At 50.1% G+C, this 23002-nt stretch overlaps 1 protein-coding gene across 1 annotated transcript; it reads left to right on the forward strand.

The window, feature by feature from the left end:
- Window positions 1–11470: 11470 nt before the first annotated feature.
- On the forward strand, window positions 11471–22412 carry PRSS41 (serine protease 41; the record flags this gene model as incomplete). The annotated part of the gene is given in 7 exon segments (XM_079945454.1): window positions 11471–11548; window positions 11692–11827; window positions 11926–11955; window positions 12284–12343; window positions 12346–12439; window positions 13143–13426; window positions 22075–22412. Coding segments are annotated over 7 exon segments (1020 nt in total).
- Between the last annotated feature and the right edge of the window lie 590 nt (window positions 22413–23002).

The following is a 23002-nucleotide window of genomic DNA, read 5'->3' on the forward strand; positions in this document are numbered from 1 at the left end:
TGCCTGCTGTGTGAGTTTTGAAGTGTGTGGGGATACTCAGGAAAGGACATCTCTCCCCCCAGATGGCACCCAGATGGGCACTGGATGGACATCTGAACAGGGGAGCGGGGGTGGGGGGGGCAGAGCGATAGTAGGTTTAAATTCCACAACCACTGGGTAAATTACAACAATTCTCTCAGCCTGGGTTCCCTCATCTGTAAAGATAGGATGTTAACACCCACCTGAGAGGTGTTGTGAGGACTAAATGAGAGAACAATTGTGAAACCATCTGGCGTTAGGCCTGGCCCCACAGGGGTGCAGGATGGATGCTACTGCTCCTTCAGTCCATCCTTCCATCCATCCATCCACCCCTGTTGCAGGAATAAATCAAGTCACAGGAGAATTACTCACACACGTACACAAAACATTGCAACAGAAAGCAGTTTTCACAAGCAGCACTCTGGAACCAGTTCCTTTCTGTTGCATAATTAATTCCTTGCCCCTGGCTTGCTAAAAGGGAAATGTTTCCAGTACTGAGGAGACTCCACTCCTTTTCTGGGGCCCACCTTTCCTGGGGCTGGCAGCTGGGAGCGGGTCGCCTCCCAGTGCTTCCTGGTTGGCAACAACGAGGGTCAGAATGGGACAGTGTTGATGGGAAGAGTGACAGCACTGATCCCCACAGCAGTCACTGCCTTAGACTGGGGAAGGTAGGAGAAGAGGAGCATTTGGAGGAGAGCCGGAAGAGGAGCGGGTGGGGGGAGGAGGGGAGGGAGGGGCCGGAGCAGGCGTGGCGCCAGCTCAGGGGCTGTTGTGGGGACTAATTGCGAAGCACCTTCCTGGGCACGGTTCATCCTTATTTGGGAGCCGGTTCTTGGGAATTCCTTCATCATTCCCACTGCAAACACTGAGGTGTCCTCCGGGCCAAGCCCTGCCCGGGCCCCACGGAGTCACGCGTGGTGGAGACAGCGTCCTGAGACGCTGTTCTCAGAACCTCCGGTCATCAGAATATAAGGCTCGCATAGTGCGCGGGCCCAGGGAGCTTGGGGGCGCCTGGAGCCACTCCCCTTGGGGGCAAGAATTAGGCGGGCTCACGTGTGTGCAGAACCTTTCTTCAACACGGGCATTCAGCATCACTCTGGCCTTGCCGATTGGTACCAGCTCGGGGTCACCTGGCCTCTGGTCCTGACCACCTGGCCGCGAGGAAGCAGGGCGTGGTGGGACCCGAGACCGGCTCAGGACCGCACTGGGCCTCGCTGGGTCCTGCTTCCCCGCGCGGGTCATCAGCTCTCTGGTCACCGCGGCGGGCCGACTGGGCGGACGGCTTCTCGGGGCCAAATCCCCACTTGAAGCCGATTCCCGAAAGGCAGTGGAGCAGGTGCTGGCCGTTGGCGGACGGGAGTGTCAGCCGGGAGGCGGGAGGGCGGGCGCTGAACCGCAGCCCCGCGCGGTACCCGATGGTGGCCTGGCGCCTCCTGCTGGTGCCGCAGCGCAGATGCCGGATGCAGGCCGCCCGGGTGACCCTCTAGCGCGTCTACTGCAGGGACTCCGGCCCGCTACCGCTGGGGGCTCCTTACCGCGGGCTCCAGTGCGCCCTAAACCTCAGCCGGATGCTGGGAGGGAGGCGGACTTTCCGGCCGCACACTCCCCCCTCCAACCCCCCCCCCCCCCCCCCGACTCCAGGACTGATGTTTGCTGTGAAACACCCAAGAGGCACAGAGCCTGGGTATGTGAGGAGGAAGAAATCAGGCAGGTTCTGCCCTAGGTGACCCCCAAGGGGTTGAAGACACAGAAGCAACTGCACGGAACAGAAGGCCGGCTGCAGAGAAAGTGGGAGACAGGGCCCCACCCTTCCCTCATTTAGGTGGAGTTGCTTGTGCTCTTCTAAGTAAATTAGAAGTCTAATCCCACTGCCCCATCCAAGGACTTGCGGATAACACTGCTGGGGGAGCATCACTCGGATCAGGCCTCCAGACTAGTGTCCTGATCCTGGTGACATCACATCACTGCTTTATTCCCACTGTATCTGAAGCAGCAGCCTCGGAGAGGTTCCGCACCTTGCCTGAGGTCACTAGGGGAGATGGTGGCCAAGGCCAGGCAGGACCCCAGTGACAAGTCCCGAGTCAGGCAATCATTGCCGCACCCCATTGCCCCTGATCCACGGAGACCCCTGCTGAGCTCCAGGCACCCCTGGCTCCTCGGCCTCTTCCCAGCCAGCGTTCAGCCCCATTCCCTGTCCCTGGTTCTTGCAAACGTCCCCCAGCTAATGGGCACATGCAGAGCTCAGCACAATCCAACCCATCTCCCCAAGGGACCACACAGGAGGACAGGCTTTCACCTATTCGACCCCTTGTGACAAGTGGGGAGCCCACCTGGGGAGGAGGAAATGTAGAAGAGCTGCCAGCCTGCTAAGCCCTCAGCAAAGACCATACTCAGCACAGCGCAGACAAAGAGCTGGAGATTCCCCTTAACCAAGCCTAAGACTGGAAAATCTCTATTATGAGTTTTGCTGCCCTTTCTGGTTCCCTCCTTCTGCCTTCCCCTGACACAAGAAGAAAAGAACGTCCCGCAAAGCAGCTGCAGATACACCTGTTAAAACGTGCCTTATAAGTGTCCTATGAACACCTGTGCTTTTATTATTGATTCAGTAAAAGGCAAATCTGGGGGTTCCCTGGTGGCCTAGTGGTTAGGATTAGGTGCTTTTACTGCAGAGGCCAGGGTTCGATCCCTGGGGTCGGGGAACCATCCTGCATTACAAGTGGGGCGTGGCCAAAGTTTAAAAAAAAGGAAAAAGCAAAACACAGACACCCATAATTTGGAAGCAGTGCTGAGTGTGAATTTCAAGCTATCTGGGACAACTCTAATTGATATGAAGAGGCACAGGCGCTGTTAAAGAGGGGTCCCAGGTCCCTTCTACCAATGGAAACATGAAATTTCCAGTAGAAGACAATGAAAATATCAGTGCTTTTTTCCTGATCCGAGTTCAAGGATTCCTGAATTTTCCCACAGACTCCAGGTTAAGAACCACTAAGTGACTCTCAACCAGCATGTAAAATTAGAATTAGAGAAGAGGAACATGTCAGTGAGTATCACAAAGAGACATGAGGATCCGTTAGGAAACTTTTGCGGTTCTGAGCCCAGACTTTGCAGCCAGACTTCCTCAACCTGAATCCCGACTCTGCCACTTAGTGCTGTGTGACAGGCCGAGCCACTGTGCTCTCTGGGCCTCCGTTTCCTCCTTTTGCAAATGGGGACAATAGACGTCCTGTCCTTCTAGGGCTGCTGGGGCAGGGAGCTGAGGTGGGACAGGGCCTGGCGCCTTACACCGTGGCTGAGTGTTTGGCTGTTGCAGTTTGATGGATGCATTTGATAGAATGTGAAAGGCCTGGGGTCTGCTTTAGTTTTCCTTTAAGCTATAACAAATGACCACTCTTCAAGGAGTGCTGTGCTTGACTACCCCTGGTTCTGGCCTTTGCCCATGTTGATCTCTTGGTCTGCAATGCCCCCCTCCCCTTGTCCCCACCTGGCCAGTTCTCACTCAGCCTTTAGGACTTAGCTCAGATATTGCCTCCTCCAGAAAGGCTTCCCTGAAGCCTACCCCATCACTGGGCATGTGCTACACAAGGCGCTACACCTGTCCCTATCAGTTCAGATGCAGTAATCAACTGCCTCCATCTGCTTCTGCACCTGTCCCCCATCGGGTGTCCCCAGCTGGATAGCTGGCCTCTTAATTTCTCTGGTGTCCAGGGAGCCTGTTGTGGACCAGGCCTTGGCAAATGTATGCTGAGTGAGTGAATTAATGTATGAATGAATGGTTTCCCTGAAGCCCTTTGCACACTCAGAGAAGCCTGGAATTGAGCCTGGGCAGCACAGGCCACCTGGATGAGCTTGTAGCAGGGAGTGGGGGATGGGGCATCCTCGGAGCCAGGAATCCTCATAGATTATGGGATCTGCCTGGGGTCTGCACGGGCAGGCCCAGCATCCTGGGCAAAATCACCGAGGCCTGGGGTGTCAGACCCACCTCCTGCCTCGTCCTGCAGCTCTGCTCAGTGAGCTCCGCCCCGGAGGCCTCATCCCCCACAAGCTCAGAAGGCTGTGTTCTATCCCAGACTCAAGGACCATGCCTGGACGCCTTGTTGCTTCAGAAGCTTGATTTATTGATGGATTCTGATTCAGAGTCTCAACTCAGACTCCCTTGTGCATGAAGCCCACCACCAGCCAGATGGGCTCAGCAGGGTAACCCAGGTCCCAGCCCTGGAGACCCAGGAGCACTCATTTCTTTTAGGTTGTGGTGCTATCTGGTGGAACAGAGTTCAAGGTTACTAGAGGATAATCCCACTCAAAGCCGATACTGGAAATGCCCAGGAGCCTGTAATGCTCAAAGATTCCAGTGAGCACCTCCTTACTGTTACCTGGGGAGTCAAAAAAGGTCCTGCCACCTTCCTCTCCAAGTGTGGAGAGTGCTTCCTCTCCAGTACTCAAAGTCGGTGTATATGACCAGGTGCTGGAGGAAAAGCTTGTAGGAGCCATAGATTCCTATAATGTGTTAACCTGGCAGCAGGAGGCATTCCTGGGGCTTCGCACCTGAAACTCCATATTTTTCACTCCAGGGGATCCAAACCTCACCTGGATACTGGGAGGAAGGGGGAGCTTTGAAGGCCTGGGATCCAGGTGACTCACCACCCCCAGGTCCTTTATCCCCTGGTCACCAGCAAGAAGGACAGCCCTGTCACTGCAGCATAAGTCCCTGAGCACGTGACTTTGGGTGCCTGAAACAGGCTTCCTGATCTCAATCCCCTGCTTTGCTACTTTCAAGTTCTGTGATTTTGGGCTTGCTACCTAGCAACTGCAGGCCTCAGTGTGCTCATCTGCAAAGTGGGAGTGATTGGGGGAGCAGTCACTGAGACCTTCCATCAGGAGAGCTCCACAAGGTACCCAGTCACCATGATGCTCAGGAGGTGCCAGCTACTGTCATGACTCAGAGCAGGGAGCTGTCCCTGGGCCCAGGTTTTGGAGCCCCAATCACTCCAACAAGTCCAGGTGGCAGGCCTGAGAAGTAGGTGACTCTTATCTGTGACCTTCCCCGACCTTGGTGCCTGTCCCAGAGCCTCCCCTCCTCATCTGGCCCCACCCACATTCTGTCTCCTTTAGTGTCTGCAGCTCTGGCCCATTCCCTCTCCCAGGTCCCTGGGACCCAGTAAATGCAGAGCAAAGATCCACCCCAGACCTTGAGCAACGCCCCCACCCCATCATTAGTGGAAGACCCTGGGCTTGCTGCCTCTATATACTTCTTGTATTCAATCAGTGGTGCACTCTGACCCTCACTTCATTTTCTCTTTGACCCTAAACTGGGCAGACCTTTCTCCTGCTTTTCCCATCAGGTATTCTCAAACTGAGAGACCATTTATGGTTGAGTTTGGGTTGAAAGGACAAAGTAGGGAGAAGCATCATCTACCCTTCCCTTTAGATCAACCCAGGAAGCAGAGGCCGGACTTGCAGGAGGAGAGAGAAGGGAGTAGAGCTGGTGTGCAGGAGAGGAAGCAGCAGAGGAAAAGGGACAAAAAAAAGGTGATGACTGGTGGCTCCAGGACTCCAAGGACTCAACTGAACTCCTAGGGTCATCAGGAACCCAGTGAGGGTGTTGGGAGAAGGGGCTCTAAGCCCCACTACCCCTGTTCCCAAGACTGGGGCAGGAGTTGGGACACAGCAAGGGGTTCCATGGTCCTGCTCCTACTCACCTCTTAAATATGCCGATAGCACCTACAAACACTCGAATCCCAGTGATTTCATTTTCATAGTCTTTAAAGGTACTGAAATGCCATCCTCCTCCGGGCCCGTACATCTCTATTAGATGAAGAACCAGGTGGGATAAAAGAAAAAAACTACACAGGGACATGTTGGTTATTTCTGCCCAGAAGAGGGTGTACCCCCTCCAGACAATGGGACACGCCTGAGACTAGAGTTAGTCTGTGAGAAGGGCTGGGCCCAGACCCCAGGTCCTGGATGGAGGGAGGTGAGGGTGGCCTCTAGGGGGATGGGCTGGAGGGGAGAGACCCAGCCAGACTTACGCCCTGCCCAGCAGGTGGGGCTCCACAGAAGGGTGAGGGTCAGCCATAGCAGCATGGCTTCTGGCTGGTGAGTGAAGGCCTCCTGGAGAGAAGAGAACAGGCCATCTGACTCTCAGAGATGGGTCCCACCCGATCTCGTTGGCCCATCCATGGCTGGGGGCACTGTCTTACCTGGCCTGGAGAGTCTTGTGGTCCAGTCCTGGCACTGGGGAGTCTTGTTGTACCTGGGCGCCCTCCACCTGGCCCTTTATACCCTCCTGGGCCCTATGGGCCCCCCTCCAGAATGAAGGAACAAAGGGGCCACCAGGGGGACAGAAAGGAGCTGGGAAGTGGGGGCTCTTCCTGGAGGAATCCCCAGAGCCATCCAGGGGGAGGATCCCGGATGTGCTGTGTTTACTGTCTTGGCCCTGTGGCCTACACAAACAAAATGAAACAGTGACAAGCATTTTGCTGTCACCTGTGGGTCTCTCTCCTGGGTACCTGCACTTGACCTTGACTTTGGAGGTGGGGGAGGTTTCCTGAGAGCCCTTTCCAGCTTGACCAAACGGGGTTCAACCCCACAGGGGTGCTTCGGGGCAGCTGCCCCCAGTAGCTTCATGGGGCCCAGGACTCCTACCTCGTGCAGAACCTGGTCCAGGGCCTTATTCATGCTTGGGCAGAGCCCTGGGTTCCCTGGCCTTTCCCCTCTGGCCCTTAGACAGCCGAAGTGGACAGTCCAGTTCTGAGTGCCTGGTGCCAGGTGGTAGAGACACCCCAGGCACTGGCCCTCCATGGCCTGTCACTGGAAGACGTCTGAGATCTTTCCTTTGTGCTGAGTCTGGTGTAGCTGGGGATGAACTGGGCTGAATGGGCTATGGGATGACCAGCAGCAATGACACAGGACCAGAGGTGCTGTGGGTGGGGACAGGGTGATTCTCCAGGCCAGTTCTCCCCAGAGCTCCTGGGCAAGGCCGAGGGGTCAGACTTGATCTGGGAGGGAATGGGGTGTTTCTTGAGGGCAGGGGATCTGGGGACCCTCTTGGTACAGCAAGCCCAGGCTTTCTGTGACTGGACGGAGCTCAGGCTGTCTGCATGGCCTCCCTGACCTTTGGGAAGAGCCATGGGGTCACAGTCCTCAATATAGGGGTACTGTGGGCATGGATCTGGAGCCAGATCGGGTCTGAATCCCCACTTCCCTACTTCCTAGGCATGCCCTTTGGGGAGCTCATGTCACTCTCGTATGCTTCAATTGTCCCCTCTGTTATATGTGGGTAGCAATAGACCCCCCTCACAGGTGTTACGAGAATTCAGTGAGATCCTTCTCCATCCACGGGCCTGAACACAAAAGCTTTACACCTGTGGTCAGGTATGCAGGTTATTCTTTGAGCAGCCTTTGGAATCGCCCAAGATAAGACACAACAGACCTGTCTGTCTAGGTGACAGTTTTCATGAATGGTGGTGTCCTCGCTGTGGCGGTGAACTACTCAGGCCTGGAGAAGAAATGGACCCCACAGCTGTGCTGACGCATTGCCACAGGAAACAGGCTGGGCATAGACTACAGTGTCCTGAACCAACCCCCCCCCCCATGTGGTTACAAGGAGAAGGGGTGCAGAGCATGGTCTGGTGTGTTCACAGCCTCACTCGGAAGTGCTGGCTGCCAGGAACTGGGACGTTGGCTTCATCGAGATGGCTGTGCTGGGGGGGCCTAGGGTCAGGGTGGAGGCCCTGTCTAGCTGTCACCTTCCTTCCTTACATCAGGTCCCTACGCCAGGGGTCAGTACACTATGGTCCAAAGGCCAAGTCCAGCCCTCCATTGGTTTTTGCACAATCCGTGAGGTAAGAGTAATTTTTATATTTTTAAATGGTTAGAAAAATTTCAGGAGAAGAATGTGATTCATGGCCAGTTCATGAAATGCCAATGTAATTGTCCACAAACAAGTGTTATTGCCCATTCATTTGTATATCGTCTGGAGCTGCATCCAGGCTGCAAAGGCAGAGCTGGTCAGGTGTGACAGAGACTTTATGGCCCAGAAAACCTGAAACACGTGGCCCTTCACCCACAAAGTCAGGATCCCTGTCCCTACCCTGCAACAGATGCAGCCCTGCCCATGGTCGTGGCTGCAGGCGGCTTGGGGGCTTCATTTGACAACCAGCCTTTAGTGGGCAGAAGGGAGCAGAGCGCAGCTTTGTCCAGAAAGCCGTACCCCTCCTTCTGGCCATGCACTGGTCTCCCTGGACAGGCTCCTAGGGCTCAGGCCACCACTGACTCATGTTGCAAAGATGAGAGCCCCCATTGTCCTCCAGAGCCTTCACCCAGCCACCAGAGGCCTTCAGCCCCATGAATGCATCAGAGGCTGGGCTGGGGAAGGGCAGGGCCAATAGGCTGCAGAGGGGCAGAGAAACCCTCCCGAGGCCCTGGAATCCTCCTGGGGGAGGCGGAGGTGGAAGAGGCCTAGGACCTTGGCAGGCACAGCTCCTAGAGGAAAGGGCCCAGAGACATCACAAAGGGGACTTGTGTTCTTGTCCGAGCCCACCCTCGGGCACTTTTTCTGATAATGCTGTCTGTTCTTGAACGTTCCTTCTAGATGCAGGCTGCCAGGGTTTGAGCCCAGAAGGAGGGTCTGTCTGGGCTGGGACTCCAGAAGAAGTCCCTGGGGTGGAAGTTGGAGGAAGAAACGGCTGCCAGCCTGGACAAGGAAGGGTTGACAGGACATGCCCGAGAGCACACGGGAGGTGCATTTTCATAGAGTGCATGAGCATGCTTATAAGGGATGCACATGCACACACATGCGTTCAAAATGCACGTGTGCACCACAGGCTCACACGTGGATGCACCCTTTAACACACACACACGCTTGCCCAGCTTTCCCTACACCCAGGAGCTTGCACTCAACCTGCACAGCCGTGTACACCATGCATACCTATGCTGGAAGCCCCACCCTCAGAGGAGCCCGGCCCCCTTGTCCACCCTGGCCCAGTGCTGGCTGTGAGCCCGCTCGGGAGACTCAACACAGGTCCTTTGTCCCCTGGGATCAGGGCTGCCCACAAGGGGATTTAGCAGCATTGAAACCATAATCCCCTGTGTGGGCGTGCCCCAGATCTCACTCTGTCAGGAGCCTGGAACAATTGGGCCCCCTTCTCCCAGCAGAGGCAGACGCTGGTCTGGCTGGCTTGTGGGTTGGGGGTGGGTCAGGGCTGACATCCTTGCCTCCCTCCCCTCTGGATGTGGGGCTTGCAAAGACCCCTCTGTGCTCTGCAGCCTGAGGCACAGCAGACTGAGGGCCTCTGTCCCCAGCGCACTCAGAGCTGGTGGGCACCTCCCTGCAGCCCTCTGCAAGGAGTCCCACCCTGGCTCGCAGGCTGGATCCTGAGTCCTGGGCTCAGACTCCTGGGGCGAGGTGTGGGTGCTGACTCCTGCACGTGGCCTCATCTGACGCCTTAGGCCCCAGGAATCAGATGGAAGAGCCCGCTGAGTGGGGGAGGGGGAAAGATCAGATGGGAAGGGGCATTTTGTCCCCGCCTCAAGGGAAGTCCAAAGCTGGCCTTTGTGCCCGGGCTTGCCTTCAGGTCACTGCTACCAGACAAGGAGGCCCATCCTAAGGGGAAAACTTGGCTGTGCATTTTTGAAACTCTCGACTCTTCCCCTTTTACTCACTCATTCAAAATCTCATTGGATGCTCTAAGCAAAACATTTTTCTCCACTTTTCCCCAGAGAAACTCAATACTTTTAATGGAATGCCAGGTCACCCAACAACACATTTTTCTCTAATCTTTTATGTAATTAAAATTCCATTAGTGTTGGGGCTTCCCTGGTGGTGCAGTGGTTGAGAGTCCGCCTGCCGATGCAGGTTCGTGCCCTGGTCTGGGAAGATCCCATATGCCGCGGAGCGGCTGGGCCCGTGAGCCATGGCCGCTGAGCCTGTGCGTCCCGAACCTGTGCTCCGCAACGGGAGAGGCCACAACAGTGAGAGGCCCGCGTACCGCAAAAAAAAAAAAAAAAAAAAAAAAAAAAAATGTTTTCTTTATGGACTTCCCTGGTGGTCCAATGGCTAAGACTCCATGTTCCCAGTGCAGGGGGCCTAGGTTCGATCCCTGGTCAGGGAAGTAGATCCCACACGCTGCAACTAAGAGTTTGCATGCCACAACTAAAAGATTCCCGAGTGCCACAACTAAAGACCCCGCATGCCACAACGAAGATCTTGTGTGCTGCAACTAAGACTCAGCGCAGCCAAATAAATAAATATTTTTTAAAGTTTTCTTTATTTTTTGTGTTTGTTTTTTATGTATTATTTGTGTGAAAGTATTATAAAGCTATTACAGTACAGTACTATATAGCCGATTGTGTTAGGTGGGTACCTCAGCTAACTTTGTTGGACTTATGAACGGAACTCGTTCGTATGTAGGGGACTTACTGTATTATCTCTGGTTTCCTTGGAGTCCGTTCAGTTTATTGAAATAGATCCTTCTGGTGCATGCACAAATATTTCTTCATCCTTGGTTGCTGTGCAGTAAAAGGTTAACTGAACAGGCCTAGGATGTTCAAACCCTGCACAATCCAAAGAAAGGACTGGCCCTTGCCCACCTCCTAGGAAATAACCTCTGAGCCCTTGGAATGTCCTGCCTGAAAAGACTGTCTTTGTAGACCTGGGGCCTCAGGCCACTCCGGATAGTTGATGATAACGATGTGATTTATGGCGGGGCTTTGGGTCACACTGGATCAGCTGGACCTCTGGAAGGGCTGCAATCTGAGAAATAATGTTGGCCACATGGACCCTCCATGCCTATGTGATGAAACCCCAGTAAAAACTCTAGACACCAAACTTTCAGTGAGCTTCCCTGGTTGGCAAAACTTCACGAGTGTTGTCACACGTCATTGCTGGGAAAATTAAGCACTGCCCACCTGACTCCCCTGGAAGAGGACAACTGGAAGCCTGCACCTGGTCTCTTCCAGACTCTCCTCTGCACCTTTGACATTTGCTGATGTTATCTGTATCCATTAACTGTAAGGAACCATAACCAGGAGTACAACAGCTTTTCTGAGTTCTGTGAATCCTCCTAAAAAATCATTGACTCAGAGGGTGGTCCTGTGGACCCCAACTCAGTGGTCTGCTCACATCTATGAGAGAGTCAGTTTGGTGACTTTGGTGCCCTGCAATATTGTCTGCAAGGAAGGGAAGCTACCTGTAGACTCCACAGAGTTAGGTGAGGCTTGTTGCTGGGCAGCAGGCAGACATGGAGGCTAAGAGTCCTCTAGATGGTCAAATCAGGCCAACATTTATTCTGTGGGTCCTGTAATGGATCATCACGTTTAACAGTAGATGACACAGTTCAAGATCCCCAATGGGGGTCTCAGTGAGGACTTGCTAATGTGCTTTCACAGGAGTCCTGGCTATGGGGCAGGTCCTTGGTCCTTCCTAGCGGAAGGAATGGGTAGAAAAGAGGGCAGCATGGGGGGCAGCCAGGTCCCCAGGGTCGCAGACAAGAAAGGGATCGTCTGGGTACACTGGCTCCTGGGCCATAACAAGGTACTTAGTTGGGGGACCGAGCTCCAGTAGAAGCTCAAAGCCGGGGCACTGTGACGTCCCAGGTTCCCAAATATCCCTTGGACCAGAGAGGTCAAGCTGAGGGAAGGGGGCGGCCAGGGTTCCCGTGGCTCCCTCTCCCCGAGGGGGCGCCCCAGCCGCGCCTTGGAGCTGGCGGAAGCAGAGGGGGCGCCAGGCGGCGGGAAGAAGAAGCCGTGGGCGCGCAGGTCAGGACGCTGCTGCTGGCGCAACTGTTGGTGCGGGTCGAAATCGCGAGGCAGGGTGAGCTGAGGCGGGGGCTGCCGGCGCAGCTAGGGGTGATGGGGGAAGGGTGGGGCGCGTGGAGACCAAAGGGAGCTCACTTTCTCTCCTACCCGCAGCGTTGCGGGATAGGGACCTGTTGCTTCCAGGTAAGGCGTCCAGGGGACGCGCTTCCCTGCGCAGGGCACCTGAGCCGGAGCGCGAATGGCGACTCATCTTTTTCTCTTCCCGCCCCAGGTTTCTAGAACTCTTCTACGCTCGCATGTAACTGATGGGGCCCCCCTGGGTGTGGGGGAGGGGCGGGCACCTGTGGACCACGTGGGGCAGGTCCCCAGCGTCCCCTTCTTCCTGGGCGGCAAGACCCCTGGACGCGCGGTTGCCCGGGGCGCCCCTTTTCTTCTCCCACTCGGTGGGTGAGGGTGGACGGGGTGGGCCTGCCTCCCGCAGCTCGGCCTGGTGTCCATTTGTCCATCCCAGGGCCATGTGGCCAACGGACTGTCCCGACACTCATAGTGTATGGAAAGGATGCAGGGCTTGGGCGCAGGGCAGCCTGCGCCTATGGGGCTCCCACTACTGCGGAGCAAGCCTGCTCAACCGCCGCTGGGTGCTCTCGGCCGCGCACTGCTTCCAAAAATGAGTCTGGGGGCGGGCGGCCCGCTGACCCCGGGCCCTGGGTCTGCACCAGGACCTGCGCGCATGCCCCACGTGGACACGGCCCTCGTGTGCTCCTGAGGCGCAGTCCCGGCTGCAGCCCGTTACGCACCCACGCGAGTCCCCCAGGGCGCTCCGGGAGGAAACGCTGTGCGGTTTCTACCAGAACGTTCTCCCAGAACTTTCCCACGCACATTTGTCTTGTTCTTTTCTTTCTCACGTCACTTGTCCCCAAATGGCACCACCAAACTCCACCTTCCTCACCCCACCTCCCAGCAGAGGTGACCCCTTCCCCCCCCGCCCGCCGGGGGGAGGAATGAGCTGAAGTAAGTGCTGGACACACAGCCTGGCCTGTGGTGACAGTGGCCCCAGTAGCTGTTTTGAGCTCAGCCTGCTGTGGCGCCCATGCACCTGCTCGTTGCCTTTTGAGAAGGGTTCTTGGAGGTGACAGGTGGTTGAGTGACTGGCCAGATGAGCTGTTAGGGGAGGCACCCTCCTGCCAACACCCCCAAGTCCCCAGGTGTGGGACTTTGTTTGGGGCTGTCTGGGCTCTCCCCGTTTCTACCCTGGCCTCTTTGGTCGAAGGAAGACCTGCTAATGGTGCCTGGGGTGAGCCCCCGCAGCAGCTCGGGGGTCTCAGCTCAGGGAGCAGCCCCAGGTGTGCTCAGGTGGCCCACCCTGACAGCAACAGAGATCCCTATGAATGGTCGGTCCAGTTTGGCGAGCTGTCTGTCACACCACCCATTTGGAGCCTGCGGGCCTACCTCCATCGTTACAGGGTGAAGAGTATTATTATATACCCCAAATCCAGGAATTATTTGCAGGACGACAGCTCCCTGCTGAAGCTGTCCTCCTCCGTCACCTTCAATAAGCACATCCAGCCCGTCTGTGTCCTGTCCTCCTCCTCTGAATTCAAGAACCGTGATGACTGCTGGGTGAATGGCTGGGGGGACATCCATGAGAAAAAGAGTGAGGTTGGGGACAGACGGGTTGGGAAGGGGAGTGTTATTCACCACGTCCTGTGCCAGCCACACCAGCTGCAGTGGCCCCCACCTTGGTCTGTGTGCCACTGTGCTTTGGCTTTGGCCCGCTGAGCAATCCCTCCTCACCTCCTTTCCACACCCCCCCCCCCGTAGAGCAGGGCTTTCTGTACCCACACTCAGCTACCCCTCCCTTCCGAGTCTGTGAGCCAGAAACCAGAGAGGGAGGCCCCCCTGCACCGGCCCAGGCCACACCCCCAGCCTGCAGGGGTGTGCGAGGTTTTGGGGTGGACTTGTCAGAAAGGCATCAGGCATTGTTTGTTTTGGGGGGTTTTTTGAAGTATACTTCAAAAACCATAAAATTCATCCTTTTAAAGTATACAATTCAGGGACTTCCCTGGTAGTCCAGTGGTTAAGACTCTTTCCACTGCAGGGGGTGTGGGTTCGATCTCTGGTTTGGGAACTAAGATCCCACACCCCGTGTGGTGCAGCCAAAAAAAAAAAGGCATACAATTCAGACGGTTTTTTTTTTTTAGTATATTCACAGAGTGGTTCCATCACCACTGTCTAATTACAGAACATTTTCATCATCTCAAAATGAAATCCCATGCTTATTAGCCATTACTCCTAATTCCCCGTTGTTCTAGGGCCATAGCCCCTGGCAGCCACTAATCTGCTTTCTGTGTCTAATGGATTTACCTACTCTGGACGCTTCATATGAATACAGTTATACACTACGTGCTAGCTTCTCTCACTAAGCATAATATTTTCAATGTTCATTCATGTTTTAGTGTGTGTCAGTACTTCACTCCTTCTTTCTTGTTAAGGTTTAACTCATATAACATTAACCATTTTAAAGTATATAATTCAATGGCATTTAGAACATTCACAGTGCATAACCATCAACTCTATCAAGATCCAAAACATTTTCATCACGCCCAGAGGAAATCCCATAACCATTAAACAGTCACTCCCCATTACCCCCTCCCTCCAGCCCTTAGCAGCCACTAACCAACTTTTTGTCTCTATGGATTTACCTGTTCTGGACATTTCATATAAATGGAATCATACACTGTGTCACCTTTTATGTTTGGCTTCTTTCACTTAGCATAATGTTCTCAAGATTCATCCATATTATAGTATGTATGAAAACTTCATTCTCTTTTATGGCTGAATAATATTCCATTGTATGGATGCACAATTTGTTTATCCATTCCTCCATTGATGCCATTTGTGTTGTTTCCATCTTTTGGGTATTTGTATTAGTATACAAATTTGTGCTTGAATACCTCTTTTCAATTATTTTGTGAATGTATTTAGGAGTGCAATCCTGGATCACATGGTCATTCTATGTTTAACTTCTTGAGGAGCTGACAAACAGTGTTCCATAGCAGCTGCTCCATTTTACGTTCCTATCAACAGTGAGGGTTATCATTTCTCTCCATTCTCCTCAATAAAAAACTTGTTATTTTCCAGGTTTTTGTTTGTTTGTTTGTTTTGTTTTGTTTTGTTTTGGCCATCCTAGTGGGTGTGAAGTGGTATTTCACTGTGGTTTTGATTTGCATTTCTCTAATGACTAGTGATGTTGAGCAACTTTTCATGTGCTGGTTGGCCATTTGTATATCTTCCTTGGAGTAATGGCTATTTAAGTCCCTTACCCTTTTTTTTTTTTTGGTCACACCACGTGGCTTGTGGAATCATAGTTCCCCAGCCTGGGATTGAAACTGGGCCCTCAGCAGTGAGAGCAGAGAGTCCTAACCACTGGACCTCCAGGGAATTCCCAACCCAATTTTTAAAATTTATTTATTTATTATTTTCTTTTTTTTTGCGGTACGCGGGCCTCTCACTGTTGTGGCCCCTCCCATTGCTGAGCACAGGCTGCGGACGCGCAGGCTCAGCGGCCATGGCTCACGGGCCTAGCCGCTCTGCAGCATGTGGGATCTTCCCGGACCGGGGCACGAACCCGTGTCCCCTGCATCGGCAGGCGGACTCTCAACCACTGTGCCACCAGGGAAGCCCCCCAACCCATTTTTTTTTTTTTTTTTTTTTTTTGCGGTATGCGGGCCTCTCACTGCTGCGGCCTCTCCTGTTGCGGAGCACAGGCTCCGGACGCGCAGGCTCAGCGGCCATGGCTCACGGGCCTAGCCGCTCCGCGGCATGTGGGATCTTCTGAGACTGGGGCAGGAACCCGCGTCCCCTGCATCGGCAGGCGGACTTTCAACCACTGCGCTACCAGGGAAGCCCCCCAACCCATTTTTAAACTGAGTTGTCTTTGTTGTGATGTTGTAATCGTTTTTATATATTCTGGATACTAGACCCTTTTTAGATATATGATTTGCAAATATCTTTTCCTATTCTGTGGGGTTTTTTTTTCCTTTTTTCTTCTTTTTTTTTTTTAAACTGGCTCCTGGGTCTCACTCCATGGATTTAATTGGTCTGGGATGTGGCACAGACATTGGGATATTTTTAAGCGTCCCAGGTGATTCTAATATGTAGCTAAGGGTAAGACCAGCTGGCCTAATGGGGTTCATGATGCTTAGCCAAGTGATGCCAGGAAAGAGGCAATAATCTCCAGGAAAAGGACGAAGAGCTAAAGGTTTGAAAGTTGAAATGAAGACCTAGCTGAAGTTCTGCAGAACAGGTAGGCTTTAGTGTCAGAAAGTTGTGTTTTGAATCCTCTTACTTAACTCTTCAGTTTCTTCGAAAGAGGCATCATAGCTCCTTCCTTCCGGGTTGTTCCATGTTGTCAGTCCCTGGTGTTGATGGGGGAAGAGCACTTCAGATGCAGGACTGAGCCAAGACTCGTGGACCACATCTCTTTTCACTTTCATGATAGTATCTATTGATGCACAGAATATTTTAATTTTGATGAAGTTCAGATTATTTTTTCTCTGGCGCTTTTGCTTTTGGTATCATGTCTAAGAAATAATTGCCAAATTCGAGGTCATGAAGATTTACCCTCATGTTTTCTTGAAGAGTTTTATAGTTTTAGCTGTTATATGTATATCTTTGATTCTTTTTTTTTTTTTTTTTTTTTTGCGGTATGTGGGCCTCTCACTGTTGGGGCCTCTCCCGTTGCGGAGCACAGGCTCCGGACGCGCAGGCTCAGCGGCCATGGCTCACGGGCCCAGCCGCTCCGCGGCATGTGGGATCTTCCAGGACCGGGGCGCGAACCTGTGTCCCCTGCATCAGCAGGCAGACTCTCTACCACTGCGCCACCAGGGAAGTCCTCTTTGATTCATTTTGAGTTGATCTTTGTTTATGGTGCGAAGTAGTGGGTCCAACTTCATTTTTTGCATTTGGATATCTAGTTGTCCCAGCACCATTTGTTAAAGAGACTATTCTCTACTCCACTGAATTATCTTGGCACCTTGTCAAAAATTAGTTGACCAAAGAAAAATGGGTTTATTTTCTAGACTCTCAATTCTGTTCCGTTTGTCTGTATGTTTATCCATTTGCCAGGACCCCATTGTTTGATTCCTATAGCTTCCAAGTATGTTTTGAAATTGGGAAGTGTGTATTCTCCAACTTTGTTTACTTTTTCAAATATTGGTTTTGTTATTTGGGGGTCTCTTGATAGTCCCTCTAAATGTTAGGATGAGCTTGTCAATTTCCACTAAAAAGGCCATTGGAATTTGGATAGGGATTGCATTGAATCTGTGGATTGCTTCGGGGGAGTATTATCATCTAAATAATATTAAGTCTCCAGTCCATAAACAGAAGATATGTTTCCATTTATTTATGTCTTCTTTAATTTCTTTCAGCAATGTTTTGTAGTTTTTTGTGTACAGGTCCTCAATTAAATTTAACTATTTCATTCTTTTTGATGCTATTGTAAAATGATATTTCTTTTCTAATATCCTTTTGAAATCGTTCATTGGTAGTGTATAGAAATATAATTGACTTTTGTGTCTTGATTTTAGATCCTGCAAATTTGCTGAATTCATTTATTAATTCTAGTCCTTCTTTGTGTACTCTTCATTATTTTCTATATATAAGATCATGTCTCCTGTGAATAGACATAGTTTTACTTCTTCCTTTCCAACTTGGATGTGTTTTATTTCCTTTTCTTGCCTAATTGCTCTGACTAGAACTTCCAGTAAAATGTTAGATAGAAGTGGCAAAAACTGGCATCATTATCTTTTTCCTGTTCTTAGGGGGAAAGCTTTCAGTCTTTCACAATTCTGTAGCTGTGGGTTTTTCACATATGATCTCTATCATGTTAAGGAAGTTCTCTCTATCCTTAGTTTATTGAGTGTTTTTATAATGAAAGTGTTGGATTTTCCTGCATCAATTAGGATAACCATGTGGGGTTTTTTTCTCCTTCATTCTATTACTATAGTCTGTAGTATGTTATATTGATTGATTTTTGTATGTTGAACCCACCTTGCACTCTGGATAAATTTCACTCGGTCGTGGTGTAGAATTCTTTTAATATGCTGCTGGGTTCAGTCTGCTGGTATTTTGTTGAGCATTTTTGCATAATGTTGGTCTGTAGTTTCTTTTTTTTTTTTTTTTTTGCGGTACGCGGGCCTCTCACTGTTGTGGCCTCTCCCACTGCGGAGCACAGGCTCCGGACGCACAGGCCCAGCGGCCATGGCTCACGGGCCCAGCCGCTCCACGGCATGTGGGATCTTCCCGGACGGGGCACGAACCCATCGGCAGGCGGACTCTCAACCACTGCGCCACCAGGGAAGCCCTATGGTTTCTTTTTGTGTGTGATAACTTGCTTGGGCTTTGGTGTCACAGTAATGCCAGTCTCATGGAATGAGTTAGGAAGTGTTCCTTCCTCTTCTGTTTTTTGGAAGAATGATTGATGTTAATTTCTTCCTATGTTTGATAGAAGTCACCATTTAAGCCATCTGGCCCAAGGCTTTTCTTCATTGGGGGGTTTCTGACTAGTGACTAAATCTTTTTACTTGTTATGTGTCTGTTCAGATTTTCTATTTCTTCTTGAGTCTGTTTTAGTATTTTGTGTGTTCCTAGGAATTTGTCCATTTCCTCTAGGTTATCTAATTTGTTGGAATACAGTTGTTCATAATATTCACTTATAGTCCTTAATTTTTCTTTAAGGTCAGTAATAATGTCCCCACTTTCATTGTCAATTTTGTTGATCTTTCAAAGAACCAACTTTTGGTTTTGTTGATTTTCGCTATTGTTTTTCTGTTCCCTAGTTTGATTTTTTTCCATTCCTCTCTTTATTATTTCCTTCCTTCTTCTACCTTTGGGTTTAATTTGCTCTTTTTTTTTCTAGTTCCTTAAGTTAGATTGTTGATTTGAGATTTTTCTCCTTTATTAACATAGGCATTTCCAGCTATAAATTTCCTTGTGAGAATTGCTTTTGCTGCAACCAATAAGTTTTGGTATGTTGTGTTTTTATTTCCATTCATCTCAAAATACTTTCTAATTTTCCTTGTGATTTCTTCTTTGACCCATTGGTTAGAAGTATGTTGTTTAATTTCCACATATTTGTGAATTTTTCAGTTTTCCTTCTGTTATTGATTTCTAGCCTCAATCCACTGTTTTCTATGATGTCAATCTTTTCTAATTTATTGCAACTTATTTTGTGGCCTGACATGTCATCTATCTTGGAGAATGTTTTGCATCCACTTGAAAGGAATGTGTATTCTGCTCTTGTTTGGGTGGATTGTTCTGTATATGTCTTTTAGGTCTAGCTGCTTTATAATGCTATTCAAGTCTTCTGTTATCTTACTGATCTTCTCTCTGGTTGTTCTATCCATTAATAAAAGTGGGGCATTGAAGTCTCCAACTGTTCTCATAGAACTGTGTATTTCTCCCACCAGTTACATCAATTTTGCTTCATGTATTTTGGGACTCAGTTGTTAGATGTGTAGATATTTATAATTATTATACCTTGAGGATTTACCACTTTTGTCAACATATAATGTCCTTCTTTGACTCTTTTTAAAAATATTTATTTAGTTTTTTTAAATTTATTTTGGCTGCACTGGGTCTTAGTTGCAGCATGCAGGATATTCATTGCGTCATGCGGGATACTTAGTTGCGGCATGTGGGATTTCTTAGTTGTGGCATGCAGACTTCTAAGTTGCGACATGCAGACTCTTAAGTTGCAGCATGCATGTGGGATCTAGTTCCCTGACCAGGGATCAAACCCAGGCACCCTGCATTGGGAGCACAGAGTTTTACCTGCTGGACCACCAGGGAAGTCCCCCTTCTTTGACTCTTGTAACACGTTTTGACTGAAAATCCATTTTGTCTGACATTAGTATAGCAACCTCAGCTCTTTTTGGTTACTATTTGCATGGAATGTCTTTTTCCAACCTTTCACTTTAAACCTATATTTACCTTTGGATCTAAAATTATTGTCGGGCTTCCCTGGTGGTGCAGTGGTTAAGAATCTGCCTGCCAATGCACGGAACACAGGTTTGAGCCCTGGTTTGGGAAGATCCCACATGCCGCGGAGCAACTAAGCCCATGCGCCACGACTACTGAGCCTGCACTCTAGAGCCCACGAGCCACAACTGCTGAGCCCATGTGCCACAACTACTGAAGACTGTGCACCTAGAGCCTGTGCTCTGCAGCAAGATAAACCACACAATGAGAAGCCTTTGCACCACAACAGAGTGGCCCCCGCTTGCCACAACTAGAGAAAGCTTGCATGCAACAACGAAGACCCAACGCAGCCAAAAATAATAAATAAATTTTAAAAAATACAAAAATTAAAATATAATAAAATTATTGTCTTGTAGACAGGATATAGTTGGATCTCTGTTTTTAATCCATTCTGCCAATCTCTTCCTTTTAATTGGAGTGTTTAATAGTTACATTAAAATTAATTACTGATAGGGAAGGATTTACTTCTACCATTATTCAATTTGTTTTCTATATTTTGTCGGATGTGGAAGATATAGATATCTTATATCTATATCATATCTATATCTATACCTAAGTCATATCTTTTTTGTTCCTTATTTCCTCCTTTTTGTGTTTAATTGATTTTTATTAGTGTACTGTATTGATTTCCTTCTTATTTCCTGTTCTGTATATTTTTTAGTTATTTTCTCAGCAGTTTCCCTGGAGATTACAGTTAATAACTTAAACTTATACCAGTCTATTTTGAATTAATATCAACTTAGGTTCAATAGCATACAAAAGTTCTGTTCCTATACAACTCTATTCTTCTCAAGTTGTTATTGTCACAGTTTACATCTTTATATATTGTGTAACCATATCTTTATATATTGTGTAAGCAATCTCTGTGTAACAGAGATTTACAATTATTGTCTTTTAAATTGCATTTGTCTTTTAAATTGTATAGCAAAAAAAGTATGAACCAAAACTATAATAATACTGGCTTGTATGTTTACCTGTGTAGTTACGTTTACCAGTGTTCTCTATTTCTTCCTATGGGTATAAGTTACTGGCTACTGCCCTTTCATTTCATCCTGAAGGGCTCCCTTTTCCATTTCTTGTAGGGCAGGCCTACTAATGATGAACACTCTCAGCATTTGCTTATCTGGGAATATCTTAATCTTGCCTTCATTTTTTTTGAAGGATAGCTTTGTCTGATCTAGAATTCTTGGTTGACTGTTTTAGTCTCTTAGCACTTTACATATGTCATTGCACTGCCTTTTGGCCTCCAGGGTGTCTGAAAAGAATGTGGCTGTCAATCTTGTTGAAGATCCCCTATACTTGATGTGTAGCTTCTCTCTCGCTGTTTACAAGATTCTCCTTTTGTCTTTGCATTTTGATATTTTGATGAAAATGTATCTCAGTGTGGATCTCCTTGTGTTTATCCTACTTGGAATTTGTTCACCTTCCTGAATGTGTAGTTTCATATCTTTCATCAAATTTGGGAAAACTTCAGCCTGGATCCTGCAGCTATACTAATTATAAACAGGCTCAGCTGCATCAGCCCCTCCCCCTGTGTATGCTTCAGCCATGGTCTCTCCCCACTGGCTCAGGCAGGGCCTGTCATCTGCAGGCTACAGAGAGGGAAACCAAGCCTCAGGGAGGTGCTGTGACAGCCTGTCCATCCATTGGGTCCTTCTGTGATATTGTTCATCACCCACCACATACTGGGTGCTGGACTAGAGCAGAGGAATCAAGAGCAATGTCCCAGGTACTGTGGATACTCCAGGAAGTCCACTCCCCTTCATACCCCCTTTCCCCAGATGGCAGAGGAGAGGCTAAGGTTGTTGTCTTTCTCTCTCCCACCCTCAACCCCTGGCAGATCTGCCACCTCCCTACGATCTTCAGGAAGTGCAAGTCTCCATCATAAACAAATCCAGGTGTTCCTACCTGTTCCATCAGCCTGATTACAGCAGTCACAGCAGTAATAATATGATTTGTCCTGGCTCTGAGGATGGCAACACTGACGCCTGCAAAGTGAGTACCCCTGCCCCAATGAGGGCCATACTGAAACTGGGTACCACCCCTCCCAATCTTGGGCCTGAGAGCAACCACCTTGACCCCCTACCAATCCACCCTTAGAGTTCATTCATGAGAAAATCATTGTAGACCTCATTTATCCAGCCTATAAAACAAGCTTCCTGTTTTACATTAATTGTACCTCCTTTGATCCTATGTGAAATTGAGTGGATAGACTATTGCCCCCCTTTGCAGATGCAGAAACTGAAGTTTTTTTGCTTCCAGGGGGAGGAGTGGGATTTGCAGCCAATCTGCCCAGCTCCCCAGCCCCTCCTGCTCTACCAGCCTCTCCACTGGCCCCTCCTGCCCCATCCCAGGTCTTGCTCACCCACACTGCTTTCCAGGGTGACCCAGGCAGACCCTTGGTCTGTGAAAAGAATGGGCCGTGGATTCAGATTGGAATTGTGAGCTGGGGAGTGGGCTGTGGTAGGCGCAACCAGGCCGGCATCTATACCAATGTCAGTAGTTACTTCAACTGGATCCAGATGCTGGTGGGCCACAGCACACCCAGGCCAGACCCCTCTCAGTTGCTGCTGCCCCTCGCTCTGCTCTGGGCTCCCTGACTCCTGTAGCTGGCCTGTGCACACCTAAGCCCATGAAGGTGCAGTAGTTACTGCAGCTCCAGACATATTCACCAAGGGCTGGGGGCACGCCAGTGGCAGGACTGCCTGCTGGACCAGGCCCAGTCCCCTTCTGTCCCCTTTGCTAATAAACGTGTGTATGTTCACATTGATGCCTTGCACCACGTTCTATGGCCCTGGGTGGATTCCTGGATACCCTCACAGTTACCCATGTCCCATCCACTCGAAGACCACTCCTTAACTCCTAAACCATCGTCACCCATCTGTGCTATACGGGTTTTGGTTGCAAACAACAGAACCCTCTCAGGTTAGTTCAATCAGAAAGATAATTTACAGGGATTTCCCTGGTGGTCTGGTGGTTAAGACTCTGTGCTCCCAATATAGGGGCCCAGGTTCAATCCCTGGTCAGGGAACTAGAACACTCATGCTGCAGCTAAAGATATCCTGCAACAAAGATCCCGTGTGCTGCAACTAAGACCTGGCGCAGCCAAATAAATATTTTAAAAAAAGAAAGATAATTTACAGGAGGACATAAGTAGCAACAGGGTCCCTGGGGGCTAGGAAGGCTGGAG

Source organism: Stenella coeruleoalba (genome assembly GCF_951394435.1).
Source record: "Stenella coeruleoalba genome assembly, chromosome: 15".
In the NCBI taxonomy this organism is placed as follows: domain Eukaryota; kingdom Metazoa; phylum Chordata; class Mammalia; order Artiodactyla; family Delphinidae; genus Stenella; species Stenella coeruleoalba.